The 13992-nt window shown below is 48.6% G+C and overlaps 1 protein-coding gene across 6 annotated transcripts; it reads right to left on the bottom strand.

The window, feature by feature from the left end:
- Positions 1-365: 365 nt before the first annotated feature.
- Positions 366-8207, bottom strand: KCTD17 (potassium channel tetramerization domain containing 17). Of its 6 annotated transcripts, none has more exons than XR_010651038.2 (7): positions 7995-8207; positions 6666-6774; positions 4839-4930; positions 3809-3904; positions 3339-3464; positions 1980-2091; positions 366-1093 (listed from the first exon to the last, which is right to left on the bottom strand). XR_010651038.2 is itself a non-coding variant. In XM_065833110.2 (7 exons), exons 1-6 carry the CDS (start codon positions 8205-8207, stop codon positions 2041-2043), a joined length of 687 nt encoding a protein of 228 aa, XP_065689182.1. In that variant the 3' UTR covers positions 366-1093; positions 2019-2040. The 6 variants fall into 6 exon arrangements, 5 of the variants coding, with proteins under 5 accessions (XP_065689182.1, XP_065689168.1, XP_065689190.1 ...); XM_065833110.2 differs by having other exon boundaries at positions 2019-2091; XM_065833096.2 differs by lacking the exon at positions 1980-2091 and adding an exon at positions 2488-2626.
- Between the last annotated feature and the right edge of the window lie 5785 nt (positions 8208-13992).

The raw sequence follows: 13992 nt of genomic DNA on the forward strand, positions 1-13992 counted from the left end.
AAAAATTATCTTGGGGTTTGTATCTTTTTGATCAAACCCCAGTCCTGGCACTGACAAGTGACAAAAGTTTCCATATCCTTGGCCCCACCCCCTAGCTTCCCCCAGGCACAGTGAGGTCACTATGCTAGCTAGTTTGTTAGGATTTTGGGGTGCTGATGCCAATTAGCAAACCTGCTCTGTAGCCCAGCTGCCTGCAGTGGGGATGCAGCACAGATGCAGTGGGAAGAATCTCCAGCCCCCAGAAGACAAGCACAGCAGAAGCAGCTTTTAGTGGCTCCAGATGATGAATTCAAGCTCCTCTTCTCCAGCTCCCACCTCCTTCTACCAGCACCAAATTTCTGCCACTTGAAATGACACGCAGCAAGGAGGAACAGACTGTGAATTTTATTCAGGAGTTACAACCTGGTGTCCTCAGATACAGCAGTGAGAAAAACACCCCACTCCCTAAGGCAGGCATCTCCTGGGGCTGACACATCAGGTGCTAGCGTGTTCTCGGTACCTGGGCATCATGCCTGTCTCCTCATCCTGCCCACATGGAGCTGCTTTGGGAGACAGGGAGAGAGGCACCAAGGAGTATGATGCCCAGAATAGGGGCACCCCAAGAACAGTGTGAGTGTCCCTGAAAAGGGCAGTGGCTCTGCATTTGCCCACAATCCTAGATCAGCTGCCTGCAACAGTCAAAGGGTGAGGACTGGTCCTTCTGCAGTGGACACCACTCCGGGGCCCCAGTAGCATCCAGGGTGTTCAGGAAGAGACCGCCGTCCGCAGTGCCTGATGACTGATGTCCCCAGCAGGGGCCACTGTGACATTAAGAAAAGCCGGCCTGCCAGTGGGGGGGCCATGGGCTCCAGCCCCTACAGCAGCCCAGGGGTTCCTTGGAGCATCTGCCGTCCTCCAGGGCTGAGGCTCAGGCCTCCAAGATGAGTTTGTAAAAAAGAATGGCTGTCTGTGAAGAGTGAAGGGGACTGGGGAGTGTCACTGTGGGACAAGGAGCTGACGTGCACTGCAGTACAAAAATAAATATATAAACCAGAAAATAAAAGGCTGGATCGGAGAGTCAAGGTCACATCCTCAGACCTCTGGCTTGTAACAGCTAGAGAAGAAAAGAGAAAGAGAGAAACAAAATCAATGGCAGAAAAGAAGATGTCATTCAGCATGGAGAGGAGAGTGAGAAAGAGGAGAACAGGAAAAGGGAAATGACAGAGGGCATAAGAACAGAAGAAAAAGAGAAGATGTGAGGAGTGAGGGTGAGAGAACAGAGAAGGAAGGAAAAGTCCATGTGATTAACATACACTGACTTTTAGGAGAATAACACACAGGTCCCACAGCCATGGACAAGGAGGCTCTGAGAAGGATATCAGACAGCTAACAGGGGCTCTCCACCAGAACAAAGAGTAGCACTGAGCACCTCCAAGTTAACAACAGCCCCACAGATTTCCAGTATGAGAGGGGAACCCTCCTTGTAAAGCTTTCTGTACCCAGCCTCATGTACGCAGGACAGGCAGCCTTTCTGAGCAGGAGGCTGAGCACAGAGGCTCATTTCACATACAGCTGTGAGAACATCTGGAGCAGGGACCAGCTGCTTCCACTCTGCCTTCACCACCCTCTCCCACTGTGCTCTCATGGTGGCAGAGGCAGCAAGGGAAAAGCCCAGGGAAGTGAGAACAGGGAGGGGAAAAATCACAGGCTACCTTCTGCAAACCGCTCTGGGGCTGGCAGGCAAAGGAGCTGCGGCCGGAAGTCTGGAGAAGCGATCTGGCATGCGTGTCCGGCAGACACGTGGCAGTTTTTCCCCCCTCGCCCGTGCCACCCCTGCCTGCTTTACATTCATTTCCACCTCTCTTCATTTCTCCCAGCTGTGCTCTCCTTTCTGCTGCCAGAGCCTGTGGTCCACAGCCGTAGGGCCTGCTTGGTGGGTGAAGACACACATAGGATGAGAATCAGAAAAGCCACCTCAGGTATGAGTCAACATCCCCTACCTGCTTTCCCTCCCCAAGCGCTACAAACCAGGGTCATACCCACAAGAGGGGAGTGAGTCACTCATGCAGAACTCAGGCTGGCAGCAGCTGAGAGTGTGGACAGGTAACATACCTGCAGAGGAGGAAAAGTGAGGAGCAGAGAGAGACAGGGCCCCGGGCAGGGAGCACACTGAGCTCTGGGAGGCAAAGAGCACAGAGGGAAGGATGCCAGAGGGTGGGGAGTGGGGCAGGGTGGGAGGCAGGTGACAGTGCTGGGATGGCATAGAGGAGAGCAGGAGGGAGAGTCTGGAGGAAGAAAGATTATAGTGGAATCCCGAATAGATGAACAGTGTGCAAATAAAAATATAACCACAAATAAATCAAACAGTTTAAAATACAAAACAGCAGCCATGGTAGCAGTTCTCTCCTATGGGCTTTATCTCCAGAGAGACTCCTGCTCCTGGAGAGGACTGCCCCCACACCCCGCTCCTGTCCTAGTCCTTCCCTTCCGCTAGCTGTGAGTTCTCACCAGAAAGGTGGATGGATCTATGCTTGAGGGGTTATTTTTATCATTTTCCTCAAGGATTTGCTGCACCTTTCTCCTCTGCTTCTGCCTCTGCCTCCTCCTCCATCTCCTGCTCTTCCTCCTCCAGGTCCTCCTCTGTGCTCTGTGGCCCAGCATGCAGGACAAAGGGAAGAAAGAGTGGAGATACTTGCAAGATGAGCCATGTCAGTTCCTTCTGACACACAAGGGAATAAAGCAATGGTCATGACACTGGAATAAAAAGAGACCTTTCCCCATGGCCAAGATGGCTCTGGATCAGGGAGCAAAGAGGCTTGTCTTCCTCTGGAGCATGAGGTCAGGGCTGTCTAACCCACTCACAAGCGCTGTGTTCCCACTGTCCAACAACTGCCATCAGTCACTAGTGCTCCTTCCTGTATCCTAGGTGCCTACAGGATGTCATGCACTCTCACACGTTTCTGTTCTTACCTCAAAAGGGGAGCAAGTGATCTCCTGCCCCTTAGGCCAGGACTCAGCACAAGGAAAGAGAACATTGCCAGACCCCCAGGTAAATCACACCCCAGCAGCAGAGTGACACACAGCATGGTCATGAGAAGGCATGAAGGGGATGTTAGAGTAGCATGAGAAGTGCCAGGGTCACTCACTAAAGCAATTTGCCACACACAGCTAGACACCACCACTCTCAACACATGCGGTCCTCTTTTTGGGCCATGGGTGTAATGCCACGCTGCTGAACACCAGGACAAGCCGCTGAGGTGCCCCACGTTCACAGTGGAGAGAAGAAAGAATAAGGGAGTAAACAAGAGTGAAGGGTCTGATAGGCAATGGGAGCAGAGACATAGCAAAGTTGGTCTCACCTTGGCTTTGTGGCTGGGCTCAGAGCTTAGGCCATTGGGTGAGTTGTACAGCTCTTTGGAGACCACACACAGGAACTCTGTCTGATCCTCATTGCCATAGTTATAGGATGAGCCAATGTTCACAAGCTAGAGAAGATGAGAACAAGAATCACAAGCACATGTAAAACAAAAAGCCCACCATGCAGCCTGGAGTACAATCCCTACCCCTAATTGAAAGGCCTCATAACTAAGCTGAGGAGGCAGCACAGAGAACCAGAAGAGGAGTCAGTCAGGATGCAAAAGAGCTTAACCTCACACAGCATCCTCTGAACTCATAGAGAAGAGGCAAGATAAAGCCAGTGTGACAGCACCATCAATGACTGACCTAATATTCTCAGAAAGGGAAGATGCCTTGCCTGGGGACTGTATGGTACCCATGATTTTTCCCCCAAAAGACAGCTCCTGCTCAGCCTCCTCTACCTTCTCCATACCTGCTCGAAGCGCCATCCATCTGACATGGTGGAAACCATCTGAGTGAGCTCCTCTTCCTGGCACTGTAGCACACGGTAGACATGCTTAGGAGGCACCTGACAGCAAAATTAGAGAGCATACTGACAACAATCAGATGCTAAAGGCTGTTGCACCCTGCAGAAGGAATTGGTAGTACCCTTCCTTGACAGATATGTCGTCTTCCCCATGTCCCAAGTTAAATGGGAATGCAAACCACAACCCAACTTTCCACTATGTTGTCATGGAGAGCAAGAACAATGGTATCTCTTCTGGAGAGGAGGGACTGAGCTGAGAGCTTCCTGCATTGTCCCCAGAAGATACTTGGCTCTTTCAACGGGGAGTTTGCATTTGTCATTACAAAGTCATTTATGTAAATGCCACAAATGCTGATGGGGTTTTGCAAGCACAAAATGACTGTTGCTGGAGGCTTACAACCTGAAGGCAGACCTGATGAAGAGTGAGATGTCAGTCATCATTCCAAGAAGACAGATTTTTAAAGTTTATTGGCCAGGACAAAGTGTGATTGTGCCACAGGATTGTTTCCTTGTGCCTCATTTTCTGCATTTAACTCTTTCACAGACATCCCTTCACCTTCTCCCTCCAGGTTTCTCTACAGGTCTCCCCATGCTCTCCACTGTGATTACACTTCTAGGACTCCTCACACCAGAGCCCTCCTCCCCATGACACCTCTGTTCTCCTCACAAACATCCTTCCATACCCCACAGCAACCAGCTGGCTGCTGCTTCTTGCTAGAGGAAATTATCTGGTTTCAGGGGCTACATCCAGCACTACCTCTGAGGTTGCGAAAGAAGCCTGTCACTTGTTTATTGTAACTGAAATACTGGTAGCCTGTCCCTAGCAAGATTTTTCTATGCAGACATTAGCATATAAATTCTAATTAGTTACTTCTTTCCATTCCTTGCTGCTTCTCCCAACTCTGTTTCCCCTCTAGACTTGCCTCTTCCTTTCCACCAGCCCCACTCTATCTTTCCTTGCTATTTATCCCCATACCTGAGTTACTGGGTAGTCCTTCTCCTCCAGCCGATCTTTGATTATCCGGATTAAAGGACCAATGTTATAGAACTCAGCTTCTTCTAGGACCCCTAAGAAAGACAGAAGGACCACAAAGACAGAAAATTAACAGCCTGTTTTTGGCTTGAAAAGGTTCAGCTCTGAGTTTCCCGAGTTGCAGAGAAAGAAATGACACTAGCCTCACTTTTTAACAGGTTTCTGTTGCTTGAAATTCTTACTGCAGAAAATTGAAACCTGACTCTGCACTGCATTTCTAATGCTCACTCCCATTTCCTTATGATGCCTATAGAAACAGGCACAGCCAGTGAAGGTTTGTGCTAAGGACTGCTAATATATTTCCCAAATTACTGGCCAAGGAGAATAAATGTAGGCTCCAGCCTCTCTCAACGACCAGTAGTTATCACCTTGTTCAGGCCACCTTCTTGACCACAAATTGTTTTGACCTTGTCACTAAAAGACCCTAGAAAATCCCAGCTTTCCTCTTGGGCCAGTTGGAGTTGCACCCATCTTGCAGCCCTGTATGACTTCAGACAATCTTTCACTCACTTCCCAGTGCTTCATCTCGAAGTAGGTAAACAGAGAAGCATTCAGTCTTTTTCCTCTGTAGTGTCTGCATCCATCACCTCTCCTGAGACTCACTTGTTTGCTAACAGGCCTTCAGGGAAAGGGAGGTGGGTTCCCAGAAAGTCAGTCAGGGGAAGGAGGCTCAGAGCCAAAACACTCACACGTCCCCAGGGCAGTACACAGACACTGCAGGGGTGGGCACTGATCCTTCTCTACCTGACATACTCAGATTCCTCCAGAGTCCCTCACTCAGCTGTGAATTGCCTAACAGGTTAGCTTCATGCCAGCCTGAGGCTTTGGGCACAAACGAAAGGCAGCGTTAAATTGTGAATGGGACTCCAGTTTACACCTCAGATTTGATGTTAAAACCTACAGGTGAATCCCATCCAACCTCAGGATTACCAGCAACGGCAAGTAGGAAACACTTCAGAATTGTGCTTGTTACAATTCTGTACCATTGCTTAGATATATTTTTGGAATTATAACTCATAAGTCAATTCTGAAGAAAACTTTGTTCCATTAGATAAAAATACATAAGGGGGGCAAGAAAACTAATGAACATGCAGAGACTGTGCTTGGCAAGGGCCAGACAGCACAGCCTGTCTTTGGAATTGGATGCTTGTTAGACTCTAGCATCCAAAAATAACAAAACATTGGGGATTGCTGGCTGGTAACACTAAGATGGTATTACTGAGTTATCTTGTTGGACCTCCTGTCAGCCTCATATGAAGGATTGGTTTGGCTGGCTTGTTCTACTGGAACTGCTGTAGTCCACAGCCCATCAGAGCAAAAGTAGCATACGTTGTGTATCACTGATTAATTATGGTCTTTATTACAGTCAGTAGAAGAGATGAGCCTGGTCTTGTTTGGTCTTCTGGGTTTTCATTCCTAATTAGAAACACTCAGTCATCAACAGAAAACTCAGTCACAAAGCCTGGTTAAAAGTGGATCAGGAACAAGGAATAAAACAGTGTATTGAGACTGAAAGATCTTGCCTACTTCTGTGTCGGTGACATCTCTGCTGAACTAACAGTTGTTAAGCCACAGCATCTGTAGGATACTTTTCCCACATATTCTGAATCCCCTCAGTATCCATTCCAAGACCTGCAGGGATAGCCCTCTCAAATCCCCACACCAACCTCCAGAAGGACAAAGAAAGACAACAGGGCCAACAAAAAGTCCTACTGTGTTCTGACTCCAATAGCGATATTACATGGGAAGTTTCTGAGCTCCAAGACTTACCCTCTTCAGCCATATCTTTATCCAGGACCAGCTTCCCATGACGGAGGAAATTCAGAATGGGTCCGAAATAAGTGGGGTCCCGGTCTATTAGATATGCACCAGTTTCATCCTAGCAACGGAGATAGACTATGAGGAGAAAAATCCCATGGGAAACTTGTAACCAATCCTCAAATGCTTCAGACTACAAGAAAATACAAAGCCAAGCAAAAATAACCACTGTTTCCAAGATTCCTTGGAAACTATGGGCCCTGCCCATGGTTCAGTTCCTCTATGGTACCGGTACCATCACTCAGACCAGGGGTGTTGAACTCATTTTCACTGGGGGCCACATCAGCCTCGTGGTTGCCTCCAAAGGGCCAAATGTAATTTTAGGACTGTATAAATGTAACTATTCCTACATTCGTACAGTCCTAAATTACATTTGGCCCTTTGAAGGCAACCATGAGGCTGATGTGGCCTCCGGTAAAAACAAGTTTGACACCTGTGACTTAGACAGTGCACATAGCAAAGTTCTCCAGTGGAAGAAGATGCCACTGCCACTCCTTTGTGAGATGATCCAAAGGAAGAGATGAACCAAAGCATAAGGATCCCAAAGCACGTGTATGCACAAGGAGTTACACAGAATAAGAGCCACCCAATGTGCAAGAGCACAGCCAGGGAGGGGGACACCTTGACCTGCACCCATAGGTAGGGTGAAGAGCAGGCCTTTTTGCAAAGCACCACAGGGTTTTGGGGAAAGAACCACAGATTTTTTTTAAGTTTTGGTTGAACTCTGACGTTTTACAGGCTTCACCCCTCATGGCAAATGGCACCAAACTCTGCAATTTTCTCGTGGAATGGACAATGGAAAGCCTCTATCCAAGTCCACCCACCTTGGATTTTAACTCCTGTATTGTTATGCTCAGCATGCCTATCTCAGCTTGGACTACTAACACAGCAGAGAAAGCCAAAAAATAGGCCTCAGTCTCCTTCTGCAGCTGTGCATACAGGCCTGACATGAGGGAGCAGAGTCCCCTTCTAAGGGACAAGGCTGAGTCAGGCAAATGCAACTGAGACCCAGGGGATGTGGGGTGCTAGAGAGGCAGGAGAGCATGGGTGGAGGGGACATGGCCTCTCTTTTCCTCAGCTCCACAAGACAGGTGACATGCTACAACACAGCAAGGTGGGATCTGGCAAGGGCAAAACCTTCCCGGGAGAGGAAGGACAAAGAGGAAGCATTTTTTGCTCGGTTACTCCTGCAGCTGCTGGGGTTTAGCTCCATCCCTGCATCCCTCCAGCCCTCCCCCTACTCGGCCGGGCATGGCACGGGAGGCAACCCAGCTGCCTTACCCGATCCGACTGCAGCTCCTCACCCTGGCACAAGCGACACAGGAAAGATTTCTGCTCCCGGCAAAGGGTCTGCCTGGTGGTGAGGAAGATGGTGCCCCCCACATTGAGCCTCACCCACTTGGCCGCGGTGCCAGCGGGTAGTGGGGTGTCCCAGGTGGAGCGCAGCCCCACGGCGCCCTGCATCTCCTCCCCGCCTTCCATCCTCATCCTCATCCCCCCCTCCCCGCTCTCGACGTGCAGGGACTGCCGCAGGTGCTACCTGCCGAGGGATGCCGGGATTTGTAGTTTATCTCTCTCTCCCTCCGCAGTAGCCGCGTTTCCCGGGGAGGAGGATCCTCCCTGGAACCGCTAAGAGGGTCCGGAGGGAAGGAAGGGTACTCAGTGCTGGGGGATATCGCTACACCTATTAAGAGTGGGAAAAACCACAGCACCACGGCGCTGATGCTTCCTGAGTTTTCCTCTTTTCCCACTTCCACTAGCCAAGGGTTGGCCAGAACTTTGGAGGTGCCGGGTGTTATGCAAAAATCGTCGGCATTGATTTCCACAGACATCCTCTCTGGCTCATTAAAACGTTCTGGGAGCTGTAGTTTCCAGGGACAAGCATAAAAGAGTGCTGGGAGCTGTAGTTTTCCCGGTCTGCTATCCCTGCAATGAGGATGCTGTAAAGAAAAGGGCTGTGCTGTAGTACATCACCCCAGCCCTGCAGCTTGTGGTTTGTCTCCTTCCAGTCCTGGGTCCTGCCTGCAAGCTTCCTCGGAGTCAGGGAGAGCAACCTGCTCCCCGGCAGTCAGCAGATTAACTGGTCAGAACCACATTCCACAGCTTTCCCTTCAGGACATCCATCACCCCAGGCTCGCAGCTCAGTGCTGCCTGAGATGCCACCCTGTTCCTGCTGCAAAATGTACAGATCATTGCCTTCTTGCTAATGTATGTAGGGACACTACTGGGAGCTGTATCCTGGATCTGCATGAAGTGCTGGCAGGGGGCAGGAATAATTCCTTTTCCAGAGAAGAGGAGTCGCTGCCTCAGCAAACTCTTCCTCCAGTGCTGCCCTACTGGCACAAACCACGGCAGAGACCCTCTGCATCCTGTCATCCCTGTTTGCGTCTGGGCAACAGCGAGCTCAGATTTTAATTTAGCTCTGTATGGAGTTTTACCTCTGCCCTAGGCACATCTCACCCACCAAGGCCAATGTGCCAGTCCTGATGTACAAATCTCACCCTGCCTCTGCCAGGCTAAGCCTGGAGCTCAGTGGCTCCTGCCCCACGGGACTCTGTTCAAACGTGCTCCTTGGCATGGGCACAACCTGAATGAGCTCTCTCCAACAGCTCTGTTTTTTCCCACTTCCATCTAAGCACAGCCATGCTTGCCAGCAGCTTATGCATATTAGGAACGGAAAAGAAAGGCTGATGTTTCACCTGAACGTGGCCCAAAGCCTTCCTCCCTAAGCAGCTTCCTGAGTCTTCCTTGCCAGGGCAATGCAGCACTGCAGAGACACCGTGTATTGTTCTTGCACTTAGATCTTTGTGTCTTTTGAGGTGATGGTTTATCGGAGGAAGAGGGTGGATATTTTTTTACCCTTTTATTCCTTTTATTTTCATCCTTTTCTTTTCTTTTACCTACAAATCACTCAGTTTTCTCATTACAGGACATAAAGGCAGGACCACCCTTCCCCCAAAACACAAAGACACAAAGACAGTGTAATTGTACTTTGCTCCTTCTGCAGAGCAGTGCAAAGGGGAGGAGGGGAAGAGAGGGTAACACAGTAAAAGTTTCAAGATTGCTGACCTCCAGCTAATTTAAGCACAGAAACAATTCAGCTGCTGCAGGCTGTAAATTCAAATAACTCTGCATCTCTTGGAATTTATGTCAGGAACCAGCTAGCACGAGAGTGACCAAAAATAGGGAGAAGATGAAAAATTATTTTTGCCTACCTGTATGGAGTAGACTTTGGCCTAAATTAGTGCCTAGCCCTTGGATGAGTCTCCATGGAGCAGTATGTGCATCAATGATGCTCAGACTAACACTGACCTGAGCTGAAGCATCACTCAGTGCAGCACAGCTCTGGGCTGGAACTGTTGTCCTCCTACTTCTGCCTCTGAGTCAAACCATGGCAAATCTGAGAGCTCTGCCCTGCACTCTGGTGTGCAATGGGTGCAGGACCCTGTCTGTACTGGCCACAGCTCCAGCAGAGAATTAGGGCAAGGACTGTGGCTGTTTGATATGAACACAGCAGTTGGATGTGGCAGTGTATAACCCCTTATCTGCCCTTCCAATAAATCTGCCCTGCCTTTGTTTTCTTCTTTCTTCCACCAAGGGTTCGCCCTGTCTCACTTTCTTCCTCTCACAGGCCATCAGACTCTTGCTCCTTTTTAGGTCCAATCTTGTTTTCAACACCTTCTTCCCCGGCCTCTCCCATGCAAATGCTGCTCACAGGTCAGGGATGGTTTGTATTTAGAGCACACCTTCTTCCATCATCATCCTCCATCTGTGGCCAGCACTTCAAGTCTTGCTCACCCCAGGACCACATTAGTTAGTAAATCCAAAGACGTATACTACAAGTGAGTTAAGAGGTCAAGGTTCACCACTCCCATCCCCAGAGCCTTATTTTCTGCAATATTTAGCAGAAACTTTACTGGAAACCCCCAGGCCAGGGCACTCCCCATAGTACATTGAAATGTTCTTCAGGAAGAAGTGAGTCCTGGGTGAGTTGCCAGCTGAAATGCAGCTGATGAGTCGGTGGTATGGGCTAAATATAGGCTTGATTTGCACACCATCACCAACCATAGTTCTGAGATGCATCAGCATGTCCTTGTTAAGGTCCATTAAAATTAAGCAATAGAAGAGAGGAGAAAGAAATTTAAATAATCCAATGGCTGTTCCTCCTACTTTGATGATAACTATATATAAAACACATGCACAGAAACAGAGACAGCAGCAAGCAAGGGCTTACACAGGGCAATGTGATTGTGTAATACCATACAGCCTCACTGAGCACCCAGTTAAACATGGGAACAACTGCACAGATAGACTGAGGGCAGGAAAATCTGGACAGCCACGGGGTAGAGAGGTGATGGCAAGAGCTGAGGAAAACAGAGCAGGGGCAAAACTGAGCTTCTTGACTGAGCAGGCAGCAGACCTGCAGTGCAAACCTGCAGAAAGCTACGTACGCTGCAGCACTCTGTACATACATTGCAGCCTGACGAGTCAGCTGGGTACATGGCTTAGGATGCAGCCTTGACATTGTGGAGCTGCTCTCAGGGGATTGTTGCATTGTGGAGCATCATTGGGAGCAGGGATCACCGTGTGGGCACAGACAGTGTCAATATGCTGGCAGGCTGGGATCATACATCTGGGATCAAACCTGTGTGATCATTTAGTCAATTGACACATTGTGGTACGAGGCACCAGAGATGAAACATTTCCTCTCTCTTCTCTATAGGAAGTTGGAGAGGAGGAAAAGTAATGCTCTGATATTTGCCATTAAGCCAGCAGTGAACTGGGAAAAGTTGTTATACTGGACCAGGAGGTTCACTTGCAGCCAACAGAGCCCAACCTGACTGCCAGCTGAGACAGGCATATTGCAGCTGGAAGAGAAAGGTCCCATAGTGGGCAGGTGCACTGATCTTTCTCCAGTTCCTTGTGTTTCATGCAGTCTGTGAGCAACATACCTGCATTCAAAATAGTGTGTAAAGTCTGTGTGTGTATGTGTATCACTCTGCTGGAGGAGTGCTGGAAGGAGGAGAGAAAGCAATCACATAGCACCCACTTGTGAGCTGAAACCAGGAGGAAGAAGAAAAGCCCCTGCAGATAACAGCAATTACCAGTGCTCATTAGTGAGAAGCGACAGCAGTGCTGGCAAAAGGACTGCTTTGGGATTTGGGAAAGTTTGCAGGGGAACAAAAGGTTTACAGGGAAATGAAGTGTGAAAGAGTGCAATCTGATTGCCAGGCAGCAGTAGGGAAGGAAGGTGAAGGCAGGGGACAAAGACGACAGGTGAGGAACAAGGGACTGGGGGATTACTGTTGGAGAACCATTGACCAGACTTTTCATAGAGTCCAAAACTGCTTCAGGACAGAAGTATTGCAGACAATAAAATACACCAATAAAGAGTTTACATGTTGGCCTGGGATCTTCAAATTTATGGAGAGAGCTTTAAAAGCTCCAGTCTCAACTTAGCCACGGGTCAATGTGACCCTTTTCCTACATCAGGGCTGGTTTTTAGGCTGCTTTTTGGTCACCATGAGACCTATCCCACTAAAGATATGCTATTCTCCTTTCCCTGTGGTAAATTTTCCACAGGAGGGTCATGAACATTAGTGATTTGCATTCACATCCCTTTCTCCCCTTCCCAGTTTCCACAGAAAAAACACCCACTGAGTCAGGGACATAAAGATGTACAGAACATTTATAGTTGCAATGCAAGTCCCCTCAGCTGTTCCATATGTCCAGTAGCATCTGTTATGGCTCAAAATAGGTTTTTGCAGTCTCCAGGCTTTGAAAACATTGTCTCAGTCTCCACAATGTTCCCAGCGCTTTGCCTGCAGCGTGAGAACAGATCTCAACAAAAAGGAGGGAGAATACCAGAAGACACTCTTGGACAGATTTTTTTGATATATGATGTAACAGGGTATAACCCAGAAATACAAAGTATCTTGTCATGGGAAGTTCTCCATTGCTCCTCTGTGGGGGAAATCATGGCAAAGCTAAGCATCTGGTAAAAGAGTTACCAAAAGCTGACAAACTGAAGAACTGCTGAGCCTTTGTGGTTCAAACCCCAACTGGGAGAAGGGCAGTTGCGTACTGCCAACCTTGGCACACAGACCAGAGAGAGGGGAGGGCCCTGCTGGATGTCATCAAGCCACACAGTCAAAATCTAGAGCAAGGGGAAAGGAAAATATTTCTCTTAGCTGGTGATCTCCAGGTGGATGGCTGGGCTGCACCAGACACCTGCTCATGAAACACAGGACAGAGAAAAGCAGCTCAGTCTCAAGAGGAAGTAGCGAGATTCCCAACTGACCCCAGAAAATGCTGAGATCAGTGGGAAGAAACACAGTGCTTAAGCTGTATTTCCAAAAGCTCTGCAAGGACAAGAGCAAAAGCCAGCCCCCTGCATCCACTGGAAACTATTACCAAAGTCTGAAAGAATATGCCAATTTTCTCTAATAACTAAATTTTCCTGGAGAAACAGAGCAGGCACAGCATTCCTGCCTCTTTGTACATAAGGGCCTGGGCACATATCAACAACATCAGCCTCACCTCCCAGCCACACCCAGGGTGTTCTGCCTTCATGACCCAGCAAGGGAAAGGCTCTTAGGCTAGCTGATGGTGGGAGAAGCTAGAAACCCTAACCTGAAAAGACATCACAAGCCAGATCCTGCTATAAGATCCCACACTAGATAATGCTGTCTGTACAATTTATCTTTAATTTGAAACATCTTAAAAAGCAGCAGCACCCCTGTTGCTCAGACTGGGGGGCCCCTCCACAAAGAGTTTAACATCACTTGCTGTTCCCAGACAGCCACCCCAGCCAGTGCTTATCCTTTTATTTTCATGTCAACACCATAATTCAGCTTTAAAAGTTCTGGTGCTTTTTTTTTTTTTTTTAAAGTGCTCTCAGGTACAGGCTCCAATCACGTCCTGCTTGACCTGCTGCCTGGTTCTTCCCTTTCCCCTGCAGGAAACAGTTGCTACAAAATTACCCACTTAGGATACAGCAACGTGTTGCTACCAGCCTTTATAAGCACAGTGATTACTTGGGTGGGGAAATTCTTAAAGCATGGGGGTAGAAAACCTTTCCCTAGCAGGAAGGAGAAGAAAATTATTTAAACCATAAATTAGATCCAGAATTGGAAGCCTTAACAATTTTCAGGGCACACTGTAACCTGCAAAGGAAGCCCTTTTGGAAGTCTAAGCCCAAATAACTAAATGGAAGTTGGCAAATATAAAGGTTTCTTATTTTATCCAGATCTGCATCTTACATTGCATACTAAAGGGT

This window comes from Patagioenas fasciata, chromosome 1, assembly GCF_037038585.1.
Source record: "Patagioenas fasciata isolate bPatFas1 chromosome 1, bPatFas1.hap1, whole genome shotgun sequence".
In the NCBI taxonomy this organism is placed as follows: Eukaryota; Metazoa; Chordata; class Aves; order Columbiformes; family Columbidae; genus Patagioenas; species Patagioenas fasciata.